The sequence below is a fragment of the Lepisosteus platostomus genome, chromosome 20 (assembly GCF_059453375.1).
Source record: "Lepisosteus platostomus isolate fLepPlt1 chromosome 20, fLepPlt1.hap1, whole genome shotgun sequence".
In the NCBI taxonomy this organism is placed as follows: Eukaryota; Metazoa; Chordata; class Actinopteri; order Semionotiformes; family Lepisosteidae; genus Lepisosteus; species Lepisosteus platostomus.
In genome coordinates, this window is record NC_142630.1 from 5,697,024 (window position 1) to 5,724,732 (window position 27,709).

The window sequence follows — 27,709 nt, forward strand, 5'->3', positions numbered from 1 at the left end:
AGACAATTCTTTCAGCCGTGTGGCCTCTGGGATGCTTGTATGTTCCTTAAAGTTCTCGCACCACCATAAGAAAAAGAACAAAAAAAAATGACAAGACAGGGGAGTAGAAAATAAAAGGTAAAGTAGTTTCTCCCCCTCCAAAAAAACAAGGAATCCCAGAGTTAGGTACCTATGCGTCTGCACACCGACAGTTGGCTCAGGCAAATGCTATTACACCAGAGCGACGTCTCCTACTCCTTCCAAAAACTACACATTACATTTAAAAAAAAGACAGCCCATTCCAATGAAATCATTCCCTCTACTACAAGGCACGCCCAAACTTCCTGACTACAAACTGCCCCCCCCCCCTCCCGCTCCTCTTTCCTCCCTCCCCAACTCGTAAAAACCCTCCTCTTTCTAAATGTGCTGTTAAAGTAAGCAGTAGCCCGCTATGTAAATTCAAACTGAGAGAACATTCATGCCCCGGTCCCAGACAGACCCCCCCCCCAAACCCTCCTCCCATGAATGTTTTTATTCATCCTGACAAAAGCACCTTTATTCACACAGGCATGGAAGGGAAAAAAAAACTGAACCCTGCCTTTACCCAGCCTGAACTAGAGAAAGTCAACGTTTGTAAGAGAGAAAAAATAAAAGTTTTTTTTTCTGAGTTTCTTCTTTTTCGGGTGGGGGGTGGAGGGGTCGGTGTGCGCGACCACCTTCATGAGTAACTGGCACTTTTACAGTCAACTCCTGTATGGGAGGCTTCATAAAACTAGAAGCCTGTCTGCAAACAAGAGTCTCAATGCCGATTCTGGTCACTCTACAATCCCTCTCACCTGCATGTTTTCCTGCTGTTTTTCGCAGTGAATTCTCCCAAATGCCAACAGCCCCATCCTGCCCAGGGACTCTGGTTTACAAGCCCGTACAGGGCGAATGTGAAGACATTACAAGGCAGGCAGGCAACTGTTCTCAGGACAGCCTTACTGTATCTGGGAAGTCGATCACTATGCGCATTTGTGATAAGTACAGTGTTACTGAAATCTGAACAACCTGGAGATGTTTTTGGCCGATTTCTGACTCGGCGATGACCTGCGCCCCCGATACGCAATGGCTTTGATAAATAAACCTCTGACACATGTCAAACTTCTGCAAGGGGCCACATCTTGTAGCCGCTGAGCCCGTCTCAAGTGCTGGGAGGAGGAAGAAGCCAAACAGAGTTGAACTGCCTTACTTATCCCATAAACAGACGGGCCGCATTGAGGAATAGTGGTTAGGGCTCTGGATTTGTCATGGAGAGGCTGTGGGTTCCGAAGTCTAGGTGGGGTACTGCTGGTTTACCATTGAGCAAGGTACTCTACTCAGATTGCTCCAATAAAAATTCCTTGGTGTATAAATGGGTCCAAAATTAAGTCATATTAAATAAAAATATTAGCCAAACAAACTATTATTGATGATGATAAAAGAAGAGCCCACATATCGAACACTGTCAAACAAACTTGAATTTTAGCCACCTTTACAGGTTAGGGCACTTTCAGGGAATTTCCCCAAGAAAAAAGGGGCCGAAGACTGATGACATTTAAGCTGAACTAAGTGTTTTAATCCCTCAAGAGCAGACCATCACAGCGCAGGATGGGTGAGGCAAGGTGTGGATAATATGACATCACGTCGGACGCGTTTTGCAACGCTTAGAGCCGAGACTTTCGCCAACATGTATTATAGCAGCGTGCAAACCCAGGAACACACCGCTGCCACTTCTGCAGTTTTCATTTGATTATCATTAAAAAATAGGAAAATTATGGTCTGTCAAACTGCACTGATGCAGTTCACATGTGATGATGCCACAGGACACAGGAGCACAGAACCATGCAGCTATTGAAAGTCAGGAGAACTTCAAGTGCTAAATTGAAAACAGACACCATAGATTTTAAGTGCACACACACCACGCCATTGGGTACAAGACATTGATGTCAAATATTACCTTATGTATTAATGAAATCTTGAGACAGATTTATTTTTGTATATTTACAATGTATATTTTTACAGTATAAACATTTCAGAGGTTTCCAGTTTAATGAGAAATTTATGGATCTCTGTAGCATATAAATTAGTACATAGATTAATGATCGAGATATTAGAATGGAATTAAACATTGTTTGAGCTCTAATATTTATGTTGAGTTTAATTTATACATGCAGATATACATATTTAAAGCCTACTTTATTCAGATTACCCCTACAAACTTGGCTAAATAGTCCAGTTATCTCCACGGGCATTTCCCTGCTTAGCACAAGACCAAGCTACCAGTTAGCTGCTGTGCTTAGTATTGTGTCCCTCACACGCCTGACCTGGCTTCCCTCTGTGAACACACTGTAGACAAAATGCCCATCTGATTCCGTCACTCTGTGTTTCACCAGTGTTTCATCACACAAGGGCCAGTGAAACATCCGCTGTCAGGCAGCTAGCATGGCTTTCCTTTTGAGCGTAACCAACAAGCTTTGAAAAAGCGTTGTTCAAATGATCAAACAGCAGGAAAGCTCGCCTCACTAAAGTAAACTCCTCTGTGTGTTTTCTGTAACTAAAAAAGGTTAAAAAAAAAGCACAGTTAGGAAATGTGCATGACATCACCCCCCACCCCCTTTTGGTACTGTAGCCACACTGCTGGTGCTGGACAGGGAGTGAGAGAGCCTGGGGTGACTTGGGCAGACAGACGTGCTGATTACAGACTGCACAATACTGTCAGACCGCGAGGGCTAGAGCAAGCCGTAATTACAAATCACTCAGCGCACAGAGCGGTCTGGGCTGATAAAATCCTTCAGGGCAAACCAACATAAATACAGGCAAATGGATTCAGGGCGAGAGCGAGCTGGCACATCCAAGACTAACAAAAAATGATGTCACAGCGCACAGTCTTAAGTTGGACAAGGACTGTCAAGGGACAAGTTTAGCTGGGGTACTGAAGCACAGTGTAACCGATTCAGCAGTTTTTGAATAAGCTTGCCCATGCCTCTTATGCAGAAAAGCTCCCTTCATTTACTTCTGGAAGGGAAACAAGGCTTGAGGAAAATGACTCATTAGGCACGCAGGAATCATTAAGTGAATGGAGGTCTAATTGCCCTGACTTACATAAAAGGGCAATGACGAATTCTATACCAACCACCAAAAAAAGTTTGATGGGCTTATTTTGGGCATTTTCGACCATTGTTTTGTTTATGTCTGTTCAGTTTTGCGTTTCAGTTGTGCCATATATACTGCAGGGTATATATTACAGCACACCCTCAACAAGGCGCATACATAACATGCTTCTACTCTTGTACTAAACAAAACTGGTAACTGAAATGATTCTCATTTTATACCAGGACAGTCATTAACACTTTTTAGAGAAACAGTATTTGATTTGAAATTTCTCAATTTTAGGAAAGAGCATGAGCCTTTTTCCCTAGAAGGTCTAAAGAAACAGACATTTAAACACAACATGCTATCAATTCCAGTACTCATTTCAACAAGTTTTTTTGTATACTGAAGGCTGAACGGACTTACATGAAACTATTTTGAACAGAATGCCTTGATACAAAAGAATTAGTGCAATTCATGCCTGCCTGTTCTCAACACATGCAGCTAAAGCCTTTTTTCAGCTTACTACAACTGCTAAGTCCAGCAAGAAAAAAAAAATGAAATAGCCACTTACATACTTTGAATATTTACTCCATTAGAAATAAGCATTACATCAAGAGAAGGCTGTCCTGTATCCATCCACATGGACACTTACAGATTTCAATGATAGGAAAGCCATGATAAACCTAATGGGTTCTAAAGTGCATATATCTGTTTAAGGCATTAAACTGTTTTATTAATAGATTCTTCTCCCAAGTGTCAGATCCTAGGGGTTATAAAAATGTGCTCTGTTCTTTTTCAGTTCCCTTAAGAAATGCAGAAGTCAAGTGTGACATTTTTTTGCAGCTACTGGTAGTGTGATCATAGCACTTACACTCAGCAGAGAGAGATTTTGCTGCGCCAAGGTCTCAGACCAGCTGCCTGCCCTAAAACTGGCCTCACCCACACCAGGGAAAAACAAGGCTTATTAAAATGCAAAGCACAGGGCTCAATTCGATTCTTTTTGCTCCCGGTGAGATTGGGTGGATGACATCCAGGAATTACAATGCTTGGAGTTAGTCAAAGATGCTGGCAAAAATGCTCATACTTAATAGAGATTTGTACCAGGGACAACCCACTGAGGGATGAATGGATAACTCCAAAACTTGTGGGTGCTGATTTTATAAATAAAGCGGAGCTCTGTATGTGGAGCAATATCATTCCGACAGTAATTCCAACCAGCTAGTGCTCACTGCACAGTCACACAGAGATGACGGAAGCAGGGATCTGGGTGAAATGTTCCATAGTGGAGTGAAAAATGCAACTGCACGAGTTCAGGGAATCCATAAATCCATAAAATCTCTTATATGAGTGGGAAGTACTCTGTGAAGACCATAAATTCCATGGTTTCCCTATTATGAATTTTATTAAACTACTGATTTAGTTAACTGTATGTCAAGAACAGTGATAGAGATTGCTTAGAATGACCATCAGTTTTTACCTTCTGTGCTAATTTGTACCATGTATGAAGTTATGCGTGATCAAAGTGATTTTGGAAAGTCCCTTCTCCTTCTCATACAGAGATACTTAAAAATATTTTTAGACAGCTTCATCATATAATCCAATAATTGAAGACAATTTTGAAGTTACTCTTTAATGGAAAGAATGGACTTTAATGGACTCTGTCAGCGATGCCAGTACTTAAGCGTGCACCCTTCAGCTGCACTTCCCAGATGAGTGTTAAAATAAGCCTTCAAAGTAATACACTGATCACGCAGTGGCCATCTGCAAAGATGTAGCAACAGGGTGGCTGATTAAGTTATATACATTAGTAAGGTACTGTTAAGGTCTAACCGCAACCCTGCATAAGAAATATTTGAGCCCAAAGCCATAAAGAAAGGATACTGTTCTCTGCTGTAATGTTCCAGCTCTGCTGCTGCGTTTCCTATGGGTTTGTGGCACAAAAAAGGAGGGGATGACGAAAGAGCACATTTTTGACAGGCACCATGCTGACATTACTCCTGTGTTTCCACATTTAAGAGAAGAATATGCAAGTGATATGACTTTGCAAAGGAAAATAAAAAGAAAATGTTAAATAAACAATGGTCTATGAGCTTAAGGAGATTAAAAAAAAGGTTATGAAGGAGCCATTCAGTCCATCTACATCGTTGGGCCTACAGAGGAAACCTGTAAAATGTCTGAAGACATTAAAGAGCAACGTTTGTATCTGAAAATACAAAAAAACACAATAAAATGGAAAAGTCATTAAAAAGTTATGAGCGCATAAAAAAATGAAGTCTACTATCCTGTTAAAGAAGGGAAGAACTCAAGTCTGGTGATTTCAGTGATTTTACATGTTATGCTCCCGATGCCACATTTAAAGATGGAAATTACTTGCTGAGCAGAGGCTGGGAACCTGTGGTGGAAACCTAAATGCAGGCTTGTGTTTTTTGGGTTGAAAATGGATCATGAGTTCAAGAAGTAGGTTATAACACCTTTCCGTCTCGAGTCACACTTGGATACAGTGCAAATTTATGGGAACGGACACATTTATTAGTTTATTGAGCTTTCAAAAAATGTACTGCAGCAATCAAAACTTTAACGTAAAACTACCAACGCCGTTCGTTATTTTTCAATTTTGGTTTTGAGATCATTTGAATCATTCTAATCAAGGATTCTCAGCAGAGTGAAGACCCCCAGACAGTCTTATCATTTCACAGTAATATTAAAATTACAGACCTTCAGAAAATCAGAGTATTGATGAATTGCCTTCAACAACAGTTAGCCTCCTTTGCCAATTTTAAATAAAAATTACTTCACTTTATTAACCCTATACAATTTCTTGCATTAGGAATGATCTTTTCGCATATCCCAGCTTGCTCTCCATGAGACACATACTGTAGACAGGGAGAGAGCCTGGGGTCAGAGCGCAGGGTCTGCCATTGTACAGCGCCCCTGGAGCAGCTGGGGTTAAGGGCCTTGCTCAGGGGCCCAACAGAGTAGGATTCCTCTGCTGGCTATGGGATTTGAACCGGCAACCTTCCAGCCACAGGCGCAGATCCTTAGCCACAGAGCCACCGCTCCGCCCTCTGCCCTTTTCTTGGATTTTATAGGCCTAATAGATCTGTAGATGGATATTGTAAAATCAAATTTGTACAGCACTGGGCTTCAGGATCTAACCACCCTGTGCAGCTATTTCTGCTTAAACTGCTGACCAGATTTTTGAGCCAAACAACCCATAGTCTGAACAAAATAGACCAAGGCCAAAACTAACCTGTCCCACAGTTAACCAGCACCAGGAAGCGATACTTCCTAAAGAGGACATTTCCATGGCCTTTGGTCTCAGGTTTGATGAAAGTCCTTTTTAGATCTGGCTTGTGATGGTAATACTTTGATTTAAGCTAAGTATAACACTCCGAGATGACTAGTAGAATTTCAAATATTGTGATATAGCACTGCTATTCAAATGAAGGCAAGACTGAGGAACACCCACTGACTCTTTCCTCTTAGTCTGACATGTGGGTTGTAGCTAAGGACGGCGTTCTTCCAGTGGGCCAACCAAATAGGGGGGTTAAATTGAAAAATGAACTTCTTTAGTTAAAAGAAGAAAAGTAGGAGAGAAGTCAAACACAACACAATGCTCCTGGTTAGAGTTACAAAACCAAACAAACAGCTGAGCTGTGAAGATGATCTTTAAGTGAACAAATATATAAAACACAGAAGGAAGAGCACAGGAGCAACAGATATAAATCTGGATTTAAGTAAGGTGTATAAAAAGAACTACTGTACTACTGCAGGGCACTTGGAGAAAACTCTAATCATGACCTCCTACGTGCTCAATGCAATCCACCCTTCACACCCACACTGAGTTTTTACACACCTCTGTCCACTTATTTTAGGAGGCTTAATTGCAAACTAATTTAAACAATTATGACCAACCCATTAAATTTCTGTTCTGAAATACCTTTTTTAAATCTAAAAGAGTCAACAGAAATTGTTTCTTCTATATATACACAATACTTACCAAATTTAATTACCTAGGTGGGAGCAACAACTAGCTTACAACATTTGTTACTCAGAATGGAAAAGTACCATGTGTACAAAATGGAAGCTTCTGATAGAAATGTATCAAACCAGATCACTTCCCACAGCTGGACATTACAAAACAGCCAAATCAGAAGGCCGAACCAACACAAAAAAGATTCTACAAAGATGCAGTTTACACTAGCTTATTTAGTTAAATAAGACCCAATCTGTGTTAAAGTTAAGTCCTGTCATTCTCAAAACTAGAACTTGGCAGCTCATACTCACTAAAACAGAGACTAGCATGCAGTAGAATAATACAGTATCTTAACTTGCCTGATTTCTTGGCCTACATTAATGCTGAATGTGGAACACGGCTGTCAGATAGCATATTGTGTTGTGATTGTGACATTAAGATCGTAATGGCTGTGGATAGCCACATGCATACGAATTAAAAACCTGACTTCACCTGAATGTTTTACATAATTTGTACTTTCACAGGAAAACGTGATTTCACAGTCTTATCCCACTGACCTACTGCCTGGTTGCTGCAGTGCTTGGAATGTGAAGATATTAAAGTAATCTTTTCTAAGTAAGGGATTTTAAAAAAAAATAAGGAAAAAGGACATTTCAATATTTCGAAGAGCAAATGATTGCTCCTGTCTATAGAGTCATTGCTGAGTAAGTACAGAATGAAAATCTTAGTGAAAGAGACAAACTCACAAAACCAGCAGCACTGACCCAACCAAGGAAAGGGCAGGTCTAGTGATAAAAAAAATTAAATATAGACTCCCAGAAGAATCAGCGTACCCTGGAACAAACTACTGTTATCTAATATAAATAAACTATTTTGTCACTGCTGCGCTTAAACGTGGATGGTAGCCATTTTTACTACTACAGCTTCCCTCTACTTTTTGTAACAATTTATCTTTGTCCTCTGCAGAGCTCTCATCCCGATTGACTGCACGAGTCCAAACCCCATGTTTTCTAGCAGCACGGCGCCGCCATGACGAACGCCCGCCGGGGCAGTCTGAGGGCAGGGCCGCCCTGGCGCCTCCCGCGGGCACACCGTACCTGGTAGAGGAACCTTTGGCTGAACTGCTGCATGGCCCCCTGCAGCTGGCTGCGCTGGGACTGCCACTGCTCGTAGTTCCGCACCGACTCGGCTGTGGGCCGCTGCCAGGTGGTGGTCCGGGTGTTGTGGTCCACGTAGTAAAACCTGCCCCGCTGGTCCACGCGCTTCTCCCACCTGACCCACAGACACAGAAGACAACACTGATCAGCAACTGCCCGGGCGATCCCGAGCGAGCAGGGAACATCGCCAGTCCGACGAGTACTTCTTACGACTTCAGCGGCAGCACAGCGGCGCAGAGGCTTGCGTCACGTTGTTGCCTCACAGAGCTGGGGCCCCGGGTTCAACTCCAGCCCTGGGGTGCTATCCGAGTGGGGTTAATATGCTCTCCCTATGTTTGCACGGGTTTCCTCCAGGTGTACCAGTTTCTTCCCACAACCCATAAACATACTGGGAGGCTAGCTGGCTTCTAGGAAAACTGACCCTGGTGTGGGCGTGCATGTCTGTGTGTACGCTGCAGTGGACTAGTGTCCTGTCCATGGTGTATCCTGACTTGCGCCCGTAGCTCGCCGGGATAAGTGGGATTTTCCAAGTGGCTGGATAATGGATGGATGGACTACATCAGAATCAACAATGAAACATGGACAGGGCCCAGGGGGAAATTAAGATGTGGTGCATTTACAGTACGACTGAGAATGAGAAGCGCTTTGCACAAACGGTGGCCTTTTCATGACCCCCCAAGTGAATTGTCAGTATCTTGTAATGGAGTCTCCTTTGAATCCATGTGGAGCTGAGGCACTGTTGAGAGACAGCTACTTACTGCTCTTCCACCCAAGCTCTTCATGCTTTTTATTAAGAGCCATGGTATAAAATACTGTAGAATTAAACATTCAGAGAAGGTCCCAACTGCTAAGACTCCAAAACCTAAAGCATCACGCGATCTAAAGAATTGACTACTGTTTGGGAATAGGTGAGCTACTGTATAAAAGTAAACAATTAAAATGCCTTTTCTATTAAATAACCACAAGTAACCAAACAGGAGAGCCTTTATGAATTAAAACAGGAAAAGTAACTTTATAGAACAGTATCTCATAGGTGTGTTCTTCATGCTGAGATCATTGAGTCCCCCCATGCTCAACAAAGAGCAACAGATGAGAAATGTCTTTCTGTTTTTTTACAAGCTCACATTGCCCAGATTACAATATCTTCAGCAAGATTACTTAAGGCTAACTGCCACATTGTGAGACTATTCCTGCAACATTGACAAATCAAATGGAGTGTGTAGGAAAATAAAGAATTACAGAGTCATCCAAAATAGCTTCCAGTTGAGACGCATGTAGTTAAGTGTTGTGCTAAGGGTACACTGTGCACACCCCCTCAAACATTCTTCAGATGGCATCCAGAAAAGCATTCTGTGGGACAACTGTGTTGTCTCTAGGGGAATTTTTAAATAAACTGCTTTACGCATAATTTCTTTTGTCAAAGTCCATTTAAAACGGACATTGGAACGGTCAATGGTATTGTACACCCAGCCGAGTTGGAATCGCCTGCTGTTTTCGTGAGACTCACTAGAGTCTCCAGTAGTGGTGTGTGCGCCCACTGAGGACGGAGGAAGAGACGTGGGCATGCGCCTTCAACATGCCCACACACTTCCTGAATGGGCCCCGAGTTTGGGCCGAAACCACCTGGCTGTGAAGCCTGTTTCAGACGTGAAGTGGTCCCCTAGTCTCCATTCTAAATTATTTTCTTTAAAAGAGAGGAAAAAAAACAGCCTGTGGTGTCTTTTCGTTTTCATATTTATATTCAGTATGCAAATTCAGGCTTCATCATGTGATAGGAGGCACTGTTTTCAAATTGCAATGAAGGTTGTTTCTGGACATAATCAGGCCTTGAGGAGCCCCTGGCAACATACAGAGTGTTTACAGAGAGGTTCCACAGGAGATTTAAAGCACTGTATAGCATTTAAAGAGTATTGCACTCTTTAAGAATTCAACACGTCTATTCAAGCTAGTACTAGAAAAGCACTTTTAACAATTTGGATTTCATTTCAGTCCTTCTTTAATATCTTGTTAAGATTTAATATCTTGTTACATTTGGAAATGCGGACATTAATTACTGTGGAGGTAAAAGCATTCCTCCAAGTGATAAATAAGCAGAAATAATTAAAGAATATAATAATAAAATAAACACAGGACACTTTCTGCTTTCTGCTTACCTGGCCTTCCTAGCACAGTGAAGCCTAGTGTACTCCACCGCAAGATTCATTTTCAACAAAGACCCAGGTTTATAGCCAGCGTAATATTACAACAAGGCGGTTCTTACTACTTGAAAAAGGAACACAGAGATCTTTCTCTTCCTGATATAAAAGAAGGGCTTATGTGTTCTGGGTTCTTAATTTAGTTTCTTGTTCTTCACAGAAACACAAAGGCGGGCCGCGCCAAAGTGGAAAAAGTGAGATTTCGTGTGGAGAGGGAGTACCGCTTATTTGATTTTTTTTAACGCTCAAAACTTGGGTAATGGAAAACTTCTCGGTCTCCTTCAATGCAATTTCACCCAATTAAGAGGGCTCTGTAAGCGGAGACACGCAGGGCTGCGCGCTCAGTGCTCCGCTCCCCGGCCGATCCCTTCCTGCTGCGGCGCGGCGAAGGAGAGGACACCCCACCGCGCACCGCCTCCGCCACCAGCAGAGCCGGGGGGGGACAGAAATCCAGCTCCCCCGGCCTGATCTGTCAAAACATCCACACACCCCCAAGCCTCAAGAGAGCTGGAGCACGGGGATTGTGTGTCTGGAAGGGCTGTGCTTCTCTGGGCTTCAAATGAAACTTCAAGACGATTAGTAATTTCCTCTTTTTTTTTGGCAAAAGATTACAAATGTGTCTGGCCAACAAGCAAGTTACACTTCAAACTAATTCCATCTAGAATACATTTGTCTGTCCCATTTTATTTCTCCTCTAATTAGCAATACTCCCTCAAAACATGTTATTTGACAGCAGTTCATTTGTAGTAGGAAGGGGTTACAGACACTGTCCAAACAATTAGTCCTCTAGATGTGAGCTAAGTCATTTGATTGTTAATACAGTAATATACTAACCATACTACCAACAGAATATGCTGTAGGATAACAATGTTAAGTGAAGCCAATCTGATATCAATAATAAATGTGTTTATAAACTGTTATTAAAGGACATCGGAAAAATAAATTCTTTAATAGCCTTGAACAGAATTTTATTTTATAGATTACTCCAAAAATCTAAATCTAGATTCTATTTTCAAATGACAAGACAGAAAAGAGATCTACAGTACATAACCATTTTGATTAAACAGAAACCGAGGTATTTTCCAGGCAGTGGAGGCCACAGCTGGGGCCTGAGGCTAACTGAAGGGCCACAGTGCCCCCCAGCAAAGAAAGCAGCAGGAAACGGCAAGGCCATTAGATCCTTTCTTATTTCTTAATGGGCCAATGATTTTAAAAAATCTCTAGTCTTTGAAAAATGGAGTATCTGTTTCCTGTTTGAAATCCCTTATGTTTCCAAGGGCCACTGGTTGGCCAGTAGTATTCTGACATACTGTACAAACCGCACACGCCACAATGCAAGAAAGGCAGACAGCATGCTGGTCCCTTTAACTGAGGAACTGAGGAGGTTAGGAGTTTAGGTTGCCCAGCTTTTGAAGCGCGTTTCTGTTAATGTGGATCAGTGGTGTGTGTGCAATTCCAACACACACAAACACCATTTTGGCACAGGTAAAGTTCTGCTGCTCAGAAGTCAAAGTTGGAGAATATACTGTAAATAGACTCGGGTCCCTCTCATAATGACAGACAGCTGCAAGGAGGAGACGTCTTACTGCTTTCCTTTTTAAGTGAAAACTTTCAACAAACAGAAGATTACAATTAAAGCCACAACCATAAAATTGCCTCTCATAAAGCCGGAGCATTAGAAAGACGTGTTGAGAAAACAAGTGAGCCATTTTTGTTAAATGTGTTATTCAAGAGGGATGGAGGTCACAGTTGCGATTTAATTTCTGTGGACTTTGTGGTCTGAGTAGTTTCAAACCAGGAATAACAGTCATCAATCTAAGTCCATTTCTGGAGTTCAGTGGGTTATCTTTTTTCACTTATGCTGGACATTTTGTTCTTCTCCAGGGCTGTTCCCTCAATTGCACAAGGTCTGAGTCTTCTCTGAACATCCTACGCAACAGGGCAGGACCAGAAGCACCTAGATCCAGCCAAAATAACATTGTCTATAAAAGGCCTTGGGTTGGAAATCAGGTATTTTAAAGCTGTTGGAACACAGGAAAAGTATGCAGGGAATTTTTCTGTAAGCGGTTAAAAACCCAGAACAGATTTTTTTGTTCACCCTCTCCTCTCTCACTGACACAAAAACACAGTTCTCACCCTGCACTGCTGCTGCCAGCTCAAGCAGACGGCTTTATTGTGCAGATTACAGCACAATGTGCTGTGCAGGACCTCAGAGGAAAAATCACTTCACATTCCTTTCTGTTACTGTTCTATTATATGCACATGATACACAATTTGATACATGAACACAACACGTAGTATCTTTATGGTTTCTACTACCTCAGTGCAGACAAATAGCAGACACCAAGGGTCAACCAAGGGACAGTTTTGGCCTTCTCGGGACCTGATGAATGATTTCTTGTAGACTAAAACCCCATCTGTGTTAAAATAATCAGACCAGAGGACTAACTAAAAACCAACAGAGAATCTAGGAGCCCAGAACACAAGGGTTTAGTCTCTTCCTAATTTTAGACAGGAAATGTCTCCTTTAGAACTAATTTCATTCAGTGAATAAGACATTGGGTCAGTATAGTTTTGTCAATGATAATAAAGTATCGTTACAATTTTTATTACTACCACATTATCATGATTTAATTTAAAACTGGCCTAATGATGCTGAACTTTTGCCTACAATAAAAAAGTTGGGCTTAACGACATTTGTTTGAGCTATCTTTTAAAAAGGCAGAACATACTGTATTAATGTATCACAAAACCTGAATTAAATGTGTTTAAGCAGTGTCTATCAATAGTATTTATCAGTATTTGCCATAAACTAGAGTACACAGTTAAAAATCAAAAGAGCACATTCATTTTATTTGTTTTCTAATACTGCCAGGTCAGATTTTATACTATTCTATTAAGAAAACTGTAGAACATCATGCTTATTTTACTTTGCGCATAGCAGAAACGTAATTGTGATCAGTAACTACACATTCCAATGGGATTAACTTACTGTACATCAGTGCAGCATTAGTATCCAATGCAGGACCACACACAGAATTAAAGTATTTTGACACTGGTATGTGATGAGGCCTACAGTATGTAATAATTTATCGTGCAACGCCCGTCTTAAACATTTCCAGCACCCATATCACCCTGCAACTCACAACTGGCAACCCACTGAAGCTAAGCAGGTGTGAGCCTGGTCAGTACCTGGATGGGAGACCTCCTGGGAAAAACTAAGGTTGCTGCTGGAAGAGGTGTTAGTGGGGCCAGCAGGGGGCGCTCACCCTGCAGTCCATGTGGGTCCTAATGCCCCAGTATAGTGACGGGGACACTATACTGTAAACAGGCGCCGTCCTTCGGATGAGACGTAAAACCGAGGTCCTGACTCTCTGTGGTCATTAAAAATCCCAGGGCGCTTCTCGAAAAGAGTAGGGGTGTAACCCCGGTGTCCTGGCCAAATTTCCAATTGGCCCTTACTAATCATGGCCTCCTAATAATCCCCCTCTATGAATTGGCTACATTACTCTGCTCTCCTCCCCACTGATAGCTGATGTGTGGTGAGTGTTCTGGCGCACTATGGCTGCCGTCGCATCATCCAGGTGGATGCTGCACATTGGTGGTGGTGGAGGGGAGTCCCCATTACCTGTAAAGCGCTTTGAGTGGAGTGTCCAGAAAAGCGCTATATAAGTGTAAGCAATTATTATTAATTATTATTATTATTTCTCACATGATAACTCATTCACAGACCTGCTGGCAAGGGGGACTTGATCATGGCGTCCATTGGCATGACTCACCCTGGTGGCAGTGGCCTCTCCCAGGTCGTGGTCTTGGTGTTGTGATCGACGTAGTAGATCCTGCCATTGGGGAGGACACGCTGCTCCCAGCTGGAAAGAAGAGGAGGGGGCAGGCAGTTAGGAGGGAGAAAACCAAATCCTTTTAGCCTCACAGACAGTTATGTTATTACAAAGGATACAGTATACTGTAAGTGCCGCTCAAAATCAACAAAGATATAAGTGCCCTTTGCACTACAGTATGTTCAGAAACATTACAGACCGATAACTTGTCTTCACACGGAGATTTTAGAGTCCAGTATACATTCCCCAGCCACGATGCTGGGACTGATACCGCGGGATTCTTTCAGGACAAAGAAATAGAAGAATGATGCAAGACAATGGAGCTGAGTTAGTAAAAGAAAGGTGGAGCAAGTATTAATAATGAGGAAAAGAAAAGACAAACTCTCTTATAACGCAATGTGGGCAGAGAACACTGGTGGTGATCCCACAGAGCAGAAAAAGGTTCAACAGTCCCTCTGTGCAAATCAGGTGAGGAGAGAACCCAGCACCCTCCCCCCCCAGAAAGTCACATTTTAATGGTTCTGCCCATTTGGATTTTTAAATCACAATACAAAGCAACATATACTGATGGAACAAGCAATACATCTGCTAAAGGATATGCATTGTTTAATTCCACACTGAAAAGAAAAAAAAGTTTTAAAACTCTTAAAATGCAGACATATGTGGTTCTGCAATCAATGAAAGGAAACCTAAATCACGCAATCATATGATAAACTAGATTTACAGAATATCTTCTGAGTTCTTGTAGTTGTATTAGATACGCCCAAGATACAATACACTAAAGCTAAACTGTAGAGTTGTTACTCATGCAAATCATGGCTTGATTATACATCCACAATGTGACAATAATTATAGGGTCGTATAACTTTTATAAGTCTGCCTCTAAGACTCTGTTAAACATTAAACACGTCTGAATTATATGCTTGTACTAGTGACCGACTGAGCACAAGATAAGTACGACTAAAGAAAAATCGGCTGGATTTCCTTTAAAAATACCAATGAAGATCTACCCCATTGTCATGCCTTTTTTTGCTGGAAGGAAATGTCTTTAAATTTTGTGCTATACCCAAGCAGCCCTGTAGTAGAGGTCAGGTGCAACATTACAAAATAAGTTTAAAAAAAAACTTTTTTCCAGGTTAATGTTTAAGCACAGTGCAGATACAACACCGAGAGATACAGTGGCTTTAGTCAGGTACTTTTACACACAGGACCTGTGGAAAACAGCTATTACTGCATTCGCACATCAGCACACAAGAGCCACTGAGACAACACTTAGCAGTGCACAAATGTCCAAATCGGTTTCATGTGTATTTTTTAGTTTATTAGACTATTAAAGAGTAAGATTTTAAAGCAGTAGTTTTCTGTGATCAGGGTCATGAGTACTTTCTCTAAAGCAGATCCCACACTTGACATGTGTAGGGCAGGTGTTTTCTTTACTCACGTGGGCCTGAGTGAGTAACTTTGATAACACATCTAAACAAGGTAGAATATTTGGGCAGAATGCTACATTAGCAAAGCAAAATGAAAAAAAGGTTTTGAAGTTCAGACCTGGCAACATAATATTAACATTTATTACAACAAGGTGGTGTGAGGCAGTCTCTGGGGTTTAAGTCTGTTACCAATTAGGAGCTATATGCTCCAAAAATTATCACATTACCTTTTTTTCCAGACAGCCTGCTGTTAAAGAAAAAATGGTAATAGGAAGGAAATTAGATTCATTATAGCTCATCTACATTTTTGGCACTGGGGCTTCTGTTTATATTAATCACTAATGCAGGGAAGGCGAATTAATGATTTCAGAGGGGAGAGCAGCCGTGAATGTGCTTAAGAAGACTACCAAAGAACATTCCTTAAAAACTCACTGAGTACCCACCAAAAACCTGTCACCCTAAACCACATCTCGGCCTAGCGCACACACACACAGAGGACTCAGGAAATATGTCAGGATCTTTAGATGGTCCTTTGAAAAGACAACAAAAAGCCTAGAAATCTTTCACCCATGTCAGATCTGTCTGTTGGGCAACGCTTAACGTTTCTGGCTCTTCTGAAACGTTTTGCTCTGCTTTTTCCTATCCAAACTGTCCGTTCTTTCAGGAACTCAGTCCATACGGACATAAAAGCAAACGAAAGGAGTCTATTCAACCCATCTTACTCATCTAGTTGAAAGAAGCTTAATGATCCAAGACTTCCATCAAGCTGTTTCTTAAAGGGTCCCACAGAGTCCGCTTCAATAACAGCTCAGGGAGTTAATTTCAGATATTCTAACCCCCTATGTAAAGAATTGTCTTCTGTTCCCAGAGCTAACTTGGCCAAGGGCTTTCAGGATCTGGAATACTGCTATCAAGCCTCCACATAATCTTCTCTGTTCCAGGCTAAAAGGATTCAGTATTCCATACCTTTGAATGGAACAGTGTATAAATCATTACAGAGAGCTCTTATTTAAACTTGTGAGTTCTTTGACTACAGTCTTATGGTTTCAGAGTGGTTTGGTTTCTCAGGAAGACAGGACATCACATTCTTCCGCTGCAACAACAAAACCAGTACATTTTCATACTGACTGGCTGCAGGCCATAGAGGCTGTTTCTTAATTAGGTTTTATGAAAAATAAAACAGCAAACACAGGCTTATAAAAGTCTTTTCATGAAAGGGAAATACCTCATGTTGTCTGCACATCTCCTGCTGTTCACAATAATGATAAAGGCAGGTAATAAAACAGCTGGAATTTTTAACCCAAATACCTGCTGGGATGTAGAGAAACTTCACACCTTAAACAAACCATTTACAACACACACATTGTTAAATAAATGGGGGAAAAAAAGGAATGTACTAATGTCTGGATGTACTCAAGCACACAGTACGTTTCATTCAGTATATAATTTGGCCTTCTGTTTCCAAACTTCCACATGACTGTTATCCAAAAAAGCTAGATCAATTTAATGAAATAATTGTTTCTTTCTTATGAGTAAACATTGTCTTTTTAAGCCTTTCCATTTATTTTTGCAAAAGAGGACACATTTTTGCCTCCTGAAATGATGCGTTTCCAGATGTGGTGAGGACCTCCTAGGATTGCCACCCAGACTGGGAACTACTGTCTCTACACTCCAATTCACACCAGGGCAATTAAACCCTACTGGCATGAGTACAGCACACTGAGGTCCAAGAACATACTGACACTGTGTGCAGCTGCCCAAAATGTTTATCTTTGTCCAAGGCCACAGTTCACCATACAGAAGCCACATCAGTGGGTCTGGGAAAGTTTTTTCATGGCAACCTTTTCAAACACCAACTAATGTCTAAGGAGATGAGCATCACTTGGATTTGTCAGTGGATTGCAGGATAGCAATACAAGGGTGTTTCAGATCGTTATTTTTATGTTCTGAGCTGCCCATGAGCTGTGCAATCTCACATTATCAGACAATAGCAGAATAGCTTTGTTTGAGCACCTGATTTAAGATGATCCTCTCGCACACAGCAGTGGGCTGGACTGGTTTCAGTGACTCCACACTCCAGGAAGCAGACATTGGCTGGTGCATTGAACACACGGTACTTTCAGCTTCTACCACATTTGCCCCACTGTCCAGATCATGTTAACGGGTCTGAACGGGCAGTGCAGCTGAGGCTTCACACACTAACACAAAGGCCTGTCACGTCAAGATCAGGTCGCAGGGAGAGAAGGGCAGAAGCAAAATGCCTTTTCTCATAATTCACTCCCCTGTGGTAGTTAACCTCACACATCACATTCTGTCCTGAAGCCGACTTGGGTGATGCGACAGCAGCCAGACTGTGCCAGCACACTTGCCACACACCAACTATCGGGGAGGAGGAGAGCCAAGCAATGAAGTTAGTTATTTTGCATCAAAACTCTTTTCCTTTGTGATTTTAAACAGAACCTATTCCTTTACAATTCTATTTGAATGCATCTATGGATTATTGATACAAATAACGAAAATCTACAGCAGTCCTCTCCCGGCCAGTGTTATACTGTATGTCACCCTATATTGCCCTTTCCTAAAGACTGGAAACACTTGCAAGTCATAATGATGAATCAATCAATAATCAAGCAATTAGATTAATTAAGCGACCCATAGTACGGAAAAAGTATTCAGATTATTCCAAATCTGAATTTAACACGGGTTTACTTAATTCCAATTAACATGTTGCACATTTTCAGAACTATGTGATGTAGTGGTTGTCTGGGGATTTTGAGAACTGAGCTGAAGGCTCATGATGTACAATGTTTTAGCACACTGCTGGGTTCTCCGGAAAGCCATGTCCAATGTACACATCAAGACTGAAAGTCTCATCTAAGTCATCATTTATTCTAAAGTGATTACTTCCTAACATGTTACTGAAAAAAGCACAAAGCTTTGCAGTCTGCAGTTAATGCAATAAGTGATGCAGGGAACCCTTGGATTGATTTTTTTCATCCGTACAAACAAGATGTTTGTCTTGTTTCTGACCCGGGTGTGCAGGATGAACTTCCAGCCAAAAAGGAATAGCAGAAGTCACAAACATTACCTCAGTAAATCTCTTCCCTGAATACAGTCACCTCCTCAATTAACTCATTCATCTGTTTTCTAAGATATGTTCATTAGATTTAAGTCAACTGTACACAAATCGTGAAATGGAACAGACTAAGGGGTCTTGTATTAGATTATACATGGTCTATATATATCTAGCTAAGAAATTGCAACTTTAAAGCAATGCATCCCGGGTGTTTTGTATTTCAAATGTATCCTGAAATTCAAAATTATTTGTTGCAGGAAGAATGAAAATGTGCAATACTGAGATACTGAGAGTCAGGGGTAGCTTGGATGATTCAACTTCAAACTTGGAGAGGCTGTCCTAGAAATCAATATACTGTAATCAAACAAGATACTGTAATTTGTTATACGGGTGTTTTAGAAATAATTATACAGGATAAATGCAAGAGTCTACAGAAAAGGTTATTCTTCTTCCACTGAATTTGGGTGAGTAAACTGTAAAACTGTTGGCAGTTCTGCAAGTATATTTTTCTGGTCATTTCAAAAGAAATACTACAAAAGGAAATAGTGCCTGGACATTTTAATATATATAATCTAAATTTAATGCTGAGGCTTACAAATTATTTTCAAGAAAAAGTCTGCTGTTGATTAATGCTGTGAGAGATCTGCAATCAAATTTGCGAAAATTATGTGATTTTCTGAAAGGCTATTTTTTGACGTAGAAAAGGTGCGTTTGTGCTGCCAAATTTCACCAGCCGAGCTCTGCACGGCTTCCTCTGACTAACAGACGGTGCAGTGTTAAAGCCTCACCTCTGGGCTTTTTTTTCTGTATACACAAATGTTGGCTTGTAAGAACACACAATTCATACAGCCTGGAGAAAAGAGAAGGTGGCCATAACTCGATGCTTGGATTGAGAAAGAAAGCTTCTTTCAGTGGATTCTGGAGGTACAAAGTTTTTTTAACGGCACGGCTGAGGTTGTGGACAAACTCCAAGTGCACTTTTCCTTTTGCTCACACAAACACACTCACACAGTACCACTGTGTCTGAAAGCACACCGCGCACACAACGCCATTTCCACTGTCCAGATAAGGCACTTTACCGTGAGCATTCAAAAAGGTAAAGAAATACCTAGTATTTGTGAAGACACTTCTAAAGACTGGAGAATAAATTTCAGTAGCTGTTTTCTGAACTGATATAATATTAAATAATGTTGGGTACCTTTCCTTTTTAAGTAACTTAATTCTTGTTCCTCAAGCACAACCCTCACTGGAAATGAAAGAGTAAAACCAGCTTTATATGGTTTGTTACTTTCTTTAACATTTGAAAGAAAAGGAATAGGGGTTAGCATTGTTGCTTCACAGCACTGGAGCCCTCGGTTCAGTTCTGGACATGGAGTGCTATCTGCGTGGAGTTTGCATGTTCTCCTTGGGATTACGTGGGTTTCCTCCAAGTGCACCGGTTTCCTCCCACAGTTCCAAGGAAAACTGTGTAGGTCAGTTGGCTTCTGGGAAAACTGGCCCTGGTGCGAGTATGTGCGTGCTTGTATCCGTGTGTGCCCAACAAAGGACCTTGCCTCGCGCCCTGTGCTTGCTGGGATAGGTTTTGGCTCCCCTACAACCCTGAATTGGATATGGTGAGCAGAAAATGGAAGAGCTTATCTTTAATTTTCTAGGAATGACTCCTGACAAAGATGGCTGCAAAACTGACGAGCGGTGCTATTTTTTCCCCCCAGTCTTGTCACATTGTGACAAGCTGTCGTGACAGGCCCAGCTCACTCCCAGCACGGCATGCTTGGCCTGCCATAGCCGCTCAAGCAGAGGGCTGGGGGAATGTCTTTGTGGGGGAAACAGGACAGTTAAATAATGGCATAATTACATAAAACATATAATTACTTTCAGATTAAGTGTCAGGCTCTAGTTTTCCATACTGCATTTATTTTCCAGATGTTCTCATTTGGTTTCTCCAAAATCGTTTCAGCTTCTTGCAAGAGAATGCACAGTTCAGCGAGGCAGGGGCGGCTATTAGCGTTGATGCATTAATGCTAGAAAACAGGCACCACCATGTGTACAATTTGAGGGCAATATCACAAAACAATTATTCTTGTAGATTATTATGATGGTGTGCAGACATTGAGGAATATTTCCCTTTGGTGTGGAGTCCTACACCTTTGCAGAAAGAATGCTATCTTCTTTAACCAAAAGAACAAACAAAAAGCAAACAGAAATGGAAATTTTTGCTTTTCAGCGTGTTAAAGAGGTCATCTGAGCCCTGCCACACTGACCCGCGAGGTCTGCTGAAGCCCTGACCTCTCCTTCTGCCTCTCCCCCGCCTGTCTGTGTCCCTAGGGGCTAGTGCAGCCTCCCTGTGTCTCTCCCAACTCCATGTCCACCAACAAAGTGTTCACATCAAGCCCACATCCGTGCTAAACACAAGGGGTGCAATGTAGATGGCACACATTACAATAAGAGCCTCCTGCAACAAAGTTTAGTTCAGAACTAAAACAGATACAAGATTAAATTATACTCGGTCCACAGTGTTTTAATATTAACTGTGCTGTTGTTTCCATTTATGACATGCAAATATACAAATACAATGGACAGCACCAGTAAAAAGCACACATCACCACATGGTTATACCTGTGTGAGAGAGCTGCCCGGGATATTCTTGGTTATTAAATCCTGGAGTATTTTCAAACCTAGCTACAAATCCAGAGTAAGTCCACTTTTCCAGACATTGGCTTGTATTCACTGGCATACTCCAGGCTGCTGCCTGGCCAGAGCCACTTCTGTGACCTTTTTTCACAATAAACCCCAATTCTGAGAAAATGTCCCTGTCCACTGAGAGTGAGTTTAGACAAATAGCAGATCCCTCACAGACACACATGATTTGATCCGATTAGAAGTGTTACACATTAGATGCACTTTGTTATCCAATTCATTTTTGTTGAGATGGGAAGAGATGACAAAAACAGAAGAAACACAGCCTAAAATCTGGAGGTCAGCACTGACCCATTTTTAAAATGCTTTGTTGGAGCAGTGCTGTCATTTATTTGTCCAGACTGCTCATTTTTCTATGGCAGGGCTGTGGAGATAAATTTGGCGCAGTGGTTTGTCACTGTGGCTAAATAATTATCTTGGCAGACACTGAACTGGTTTCAACTGGCTGACTCACTTAATTACTCTATCAATATTGCTTCAGCCCAGGCCAATTGCGTTTTGCAGAATACTCTCAAAGCCCAATGTGCTACAGTTCCAAAGTATGCAATTTCATAGAAAGACATTTGTGTTCAGGTTAAACTGCAGAGCAGGGAAACGCAAACTGCAGGACTGTCTTTGATGTACAGAAAAAAGGCAGCCAGCTAAAAAGTGACTTTGACCATTGTTTTTAAATTTATGCAGAAACTCTTGAATCAAAAAAAATAAGAGAAGGTTATACATTCCAAGGAAAAAGGAGTCCATTCTAATACATGAAAGCAGCAAATGTTTGATTTACCTTATTTACTTCCTGAATAAATTCAACAAGTGTTTCCCAATGCCTCCTGAACTCGGCTTACTCGCTAGGAGGACTGATGATCTGAGCCACCCCGAGGACAAGTGTCTCCAGAAACGTCAGGCTGGCACCAAGAAGGTGTTAATGTGAGCTCAATATATTCCTGAGCAGTCTGGTATAGTCAGATCTTATCGCCGACTTGCTGAGAACACACTGAGGATAATGAGAACAGCTACTGCACCTTATTAGAAACACATTTCTGGACCACAGCCTAACAACAGCTTCTCCCTGCTCTTAATGTGGCAAAGTGTTACGCTGAATGTAAGGTACATAACTTGTGCTGTGACCCACGGCTGTGTTTTGCCACTTTATAGCTCTGAGGTCTTTATTGACTGCAGAAGTTCGCAGGAGCCACGGATGGAGAAATGGATAGGCTGATTTACTATAAAATACCTTTGTGATTAGAATGCAATGTGAGGGCTGTCAAATTCAGTCTCCGCTAATGCATGTAGCAAGGGAATATCTAGGAGTGCAAGAGTGCTTCTGAAGCCAAACTTCAGGATCTCAGCTGTTAAGAAATTTCTATGTCTGCTCAAGTAATAATAAATGAATTGTAAAAATCAGTTCAAAGGATTGTTTTAACTGTATAACTATATATTTAACTACTATATCCTACTTCACCAGTTTTGTAGTTGTGGTGCAAGTAATTAACAAGGATAAAATCCTTAAAGTGAACCTGATTCTGAATATATTTAAGAATTGGTTACAAAGTAAGACTATACAAAAGATCAAAAATCAAAGTGGGTTGTAAAGAGATCTCTGGGAACCAAACAAGACATGGAGCTTAACATGTCCAATACCCTATTTTCAGCACTTCCCAAAATTTTCTTTTTTTAAATTGACCATGATTTTCAGCAAACAGAATAGAGTGACCAGCAGGTCATCTCTGACTCGTTTTTACATGCTAGATCTATCACCTGGAACAAAAGACTCCTCACAGCTGACAGCAGCATTGCCTCAATGTTTTATTTCCACTCTTAAACTCTAGTGAACTGGCAGCAGGCTCTAGAAAATCACGACTACTTCACATTACAAAGCTCAGTGTTACATCATGACTAAGGAACTCTACTGCCCATATTATCTCCTGCAGTTTATAAGCCTAGCAGTGTTCAACCCGATCCTTCCCTCTTCTCCACATTAATTCTCAAGATGTTTTGATTTTGTGGTCAATTTGATCTTACAACATCTTCATTTTACATAGTTATATCTGCAAAAGCAATAAAGCTAAAAGTTTGGCTACAGCTTCTATAAAGGTTTCTTCTTTCAATGTTTTTATTAGTACAATTCTAAATATAATGTTGAGAAATTATTTTGAAAAGCCTGGTTTTGGTGGACTTTAAATTAAACACATCTTAATATTATGAGCATGCCAGTGCTAACATTTATTGCTCTTTAAAAAATACTGAAAATAACTATTGCCAGTTGATAGCAACTGAGCAATTTTGCCGCAGACATAACATTAAAAGAGCCTGTTGCATGACTTCATTCATTTAAAAAGGCTGAAGCTCAATACTCAGGTTTTTATTAATACATTGTACAACTTACTGCATGTTTTAAAAATCAGCTCTTGCACATCAAAGAGGCACGGAACCTGCCTGACACAAAAGGCAGTAACATCTAGTGAGATCCTTGTCTTTTAAAATATGTTTTGCAATGTCATCGGGATTGCTCTCCGCAAAATGTCAGCTAAGAAGTGGTATTGCAAAAACTATTAAAACACCAAGAGAGCTGATTATTAAATAGCATCATTTTCTCACGTAGATCCATCTGACTAACTTCCAAGATGAGCAAGGTACTGCTTCAAACATATTTCAAAATTGAGTGAAGGACCTTCTCACAGAACACTGAAATTCGTTCTAGAGCACAAAAGGCAATTCTGTTGAAGAAGAGAACGGCTGTTAGAACTTCTGCATAGACTTATCTCAGGTCTGGATGCAGCTATCAAAAGGCCTGTGGAGACTTTGTAAAACAGACTCTGTGATGTGAAAAACAAGCACACCGATACTCAATATTTCCATTTCTGAAGGTGAGGCAGTGAGATGTAATTCAGGCATTTATTGTGATTTTAACAATTTTGACCTGTGCAGGTTAAAAGTAATAAATAAAATCTGTTTGATTTATTGTTTCAGCCTTTAAGAGACACGAAGTCATGAAAGGAGTGGAAATAAGGAACTTCCTCCTGTTAGTCCATCATGCACTATCATATCACAGGCCCTGCTTTTTCTATGGTGTATTTTTACTAGGTTTTAAAAATTTGCTTACACAGAGACGCATACAATAATCTAAAAGTTTTTTCCTGTGACACATAAAAGCACATGAGGTCATGCATGCTGCAGACACAGGTATTCATTATTAGGGGGACTGGCTGCAGAGAAAAGTAAACCCTGTTTTTGTTACGAAACACTTTTGTCACTCCTGGTGCCCTCTGCAGCGTTATTCAAACTAAAACCAGCGAATATGCACATATGTATATGATAATGATTATCCCAGCATGGAACAGCACTCATTTGGAGTGCAGACTGGGCCCATGTGGTTCTGGCCTTGCTAGTTTAAACCTGGGCTAAACCATTATCCAACCGGAACTCCAATGCCCATAAAGGCAAAGTCACAATTGACAACACACAGCCGGGGTCAGGCAGGCTTGAGTTGGCCACGGATTCCTCACGTTGCTGTAATCCATGTCATGTGACTGCAAGCTTGTGGGTCATTCAGTAAGCGATGCAGTTCCCCTCCATTCCATAATAACTGTTCTGTAAGATGCTGTGGCCCTAACGTAAGGCAATATATTAACGCAGATTGAGAACTCCTTAAATAGGAAACTGCTAATCATCATGAACATAGGTTCTAATTGAGAGAATGATGATAGTGGTGTTCAACAGGGATCAGTTTTAGGACCTTTGCTCTTCCTAAACTATAGCAACAATTTAGATTTCGACAAATGAAAAAATTAGATTGAGGTACATACTAAACTACTGACCCAGCAAAATGAGCCTAATAACCTTTTCTCATTTGTAATTCTATTGTTTCCTAGTTTTATAGGGGTCTTGAGGTAATATGAAGAATTAATGGTTCCGAACTTTCAAAATGAACTGCATAATCTAAAGTTAAAAAAAACATTTGTATTTTTCTTGTAGAGAAGCAAAATACAACAGCCTTCAGTTAATGTAGATCAGAAAAAAATGAAGTCAAACTTTCCTATCAGCCTTCAAAAACAATTAGCTTTAACAGAATGAGAATTCACTCCAGCTCTTAGGTTTCATCCCATGAGCTACTAGTTGTTGTGCAATGTTCTGATTACCTTAATTAAATCTGGTCCAAATTCCAAAGGCCCTACCCAGATCAGTTTCAAGATGAAAAAAGAAACGCAACCTCTTCCTGGCTCAATTATAGAATCTAGCCTGTTCCCTTAATCTAGCTATCGTGGAGTGAGATAACCTGAGGACTCCGACCCGGTCCGTATCCATAACCAGTCACAGGATAATGGTGTTACTGTGAAGCACTTTTATAGTGACCGGTCCCATATACAAACAATTTAGAGCTGTGGACTGTCCACAGGCTCACAGATACCCGATACTGCACTGTATCCTCAAGTTCTACAAGAAATGGAACTAGACATTAGCATGTTTTTCCATGATCCATATGAGCAGTATACCTTTTACAGTATTTTACTTTACTTTTAACGACTCTGCTAAGTGTTTTAGGTTCACCACGCTTCCTCATTCCCCCTTGGTTTCCCCAATCAACTCAGCACAATTTTACACGCCTAATTCCCAGGAGTACTGAAACCCTTTCTAAAAAATGCATGTGAACATATTGAATATATTGTTAATAAATTACACATGCGTACTGGAATATTATCAGCAGAAGCAGGTCGAAAGACGCACAGAGAAAGAAAGGGCGTTGGTTTCACAGTACAGCTGCATAACGATGTACAGTACCTAGACACAAAGAAGCATAGCCCCTATTGATTCAGCAAGTTTGCTGAGAATAACATTGGTTTGGCAACCATGATGATCAAGAAGTCCACTGATACACATCATTTGCTGTTTTCCTGTAAGAACTTTCTTGTGAGCGTAATGTGCTTGTCATGAGAAAAAAAAAAACATGTTGCACCTACAGTTCCTCAGGTTTCAGCCATCAGCAAACACTGCCATAAACCCACAGCAAAACGGGAAACACTCACCACATACTTATTTCATTCGATTCACTATGATACAAGTTATCAAAACATTCATTCAAATTAAATTATCCTTGAAAATTATTTTTAAAATGAGTATTGGAGAATGCGCCAACATCTTGCAGCTTCAACTTGCTTCTAATGCAGCTATCCTGCCCAATTAAAAGACCCATCCCAAAAAAATTAACTTAATTCTCCATAAGAAAAGAAACTCCCTTCCCTTTCCAGCTTCACTGTCCTTCTGAATGGCAGCCAAGCAGTGACTGCATTTTTCCTCTTTGACCTGCCTGGTGAAACTGAACCTCCAGAAATGCATTTTTGAACCCAAATTGCAAGGAAAGCTGCCTTTTTCTTCTGGGAAGCAGGGAATCCAGGTGCAGACTGCACATGGCGCCTGCGTTTGGCCCACTCAGCTCAGCTTCAAGCCACACATGCCTGAAGCTTGGAGTTCAAGTTCAGAACACAAATGTTGTGCTGCCATCAATGATTGAAGGAAAAGCCTAATTGCACAGTATAAAAATAGTGCAGAATTCAAACATGGCCAATTGACTCCACTTGGGCTATGACAACTTGTGGTGCGATACGGTGGACTGAAATGGTCTGTGTGTACTGATTTCGTAGCATAAAGTACACCGCTGCACAATGAAAACTGAACATTTTAAGTTTGAGGTCAGTGGCTCATTGGGAACATACTGTACACACAATGGGATTCACATTTTAAACAGAGATCTTTTGGACAGCGACTGTGAGCAAGTCATGTCATCTCATAGAAGCCATGGGGACTTGATGGCTGTTATTGGAGTTGAGTTACTGTAAATTGAACAAAATAAGCTGATTTAGAATATATATACAAAAAGAATAGAAATATGAACAGATATGATTTTCAGCAGGAACAGCGATGGAAATGACTAATTCACCTGAGGAATAAAAAATGTCTGGCTGCCATCAGGACTAGTGAAGGTGACCCGTCTTTAAGTTACTTGTCAGAAAATCGGAACCAGAATTTTTCGTGCTTTATTTAACCAGATGGAGTGAAATCCTGATTTGATAGACTGAAGTGCTGGACAGACTTTGGGCATTAAAGGTCACATGACATTCATGTAGGAGAATAGTCAGATACATTATTTTCCTTCTGAATTTTGCCAAATGTGGTCTACTAGGTTTTAGGTAGAATGATTTAGGAATATGCAAATGGTCCGTCTTGGAAACAACAAATCAAGCGCCCTGTGAACCAGAA

At 41.0% G+C, this 27,709-nt stretch overlaps 1 protein-coding gene across 2 annotated transcripts in view; it reads right to left on the reverse strand.

The window, feature by feature from the left end:
• Positions 1–27,709, reverse strand: part of wwp2 (WW domain containing E3 ubiquitin protein ligase 2) — a 118,341-nt gene that overhangs the window by 42,914 nt on the left and 47,718 nt on the right. For both annotated transcript variants that reach the window (XM_088613753.1, XM_088613754.1), the window contains 2 exons: positions 14,201–14,290; positions 8,167–8,341 (listed from right to left, as the gene is read on the reverse strand). In XM_088613753.1, coding sequence (XP_088469879.1) covers positions 8,167–8,341; positions 14,201–14,290 — 265 coding nt within the window. The remainder of the gene's footprint in view (positions 1–8,166; positions 8,342–14,200; positions 14,291–27,709) is intronic.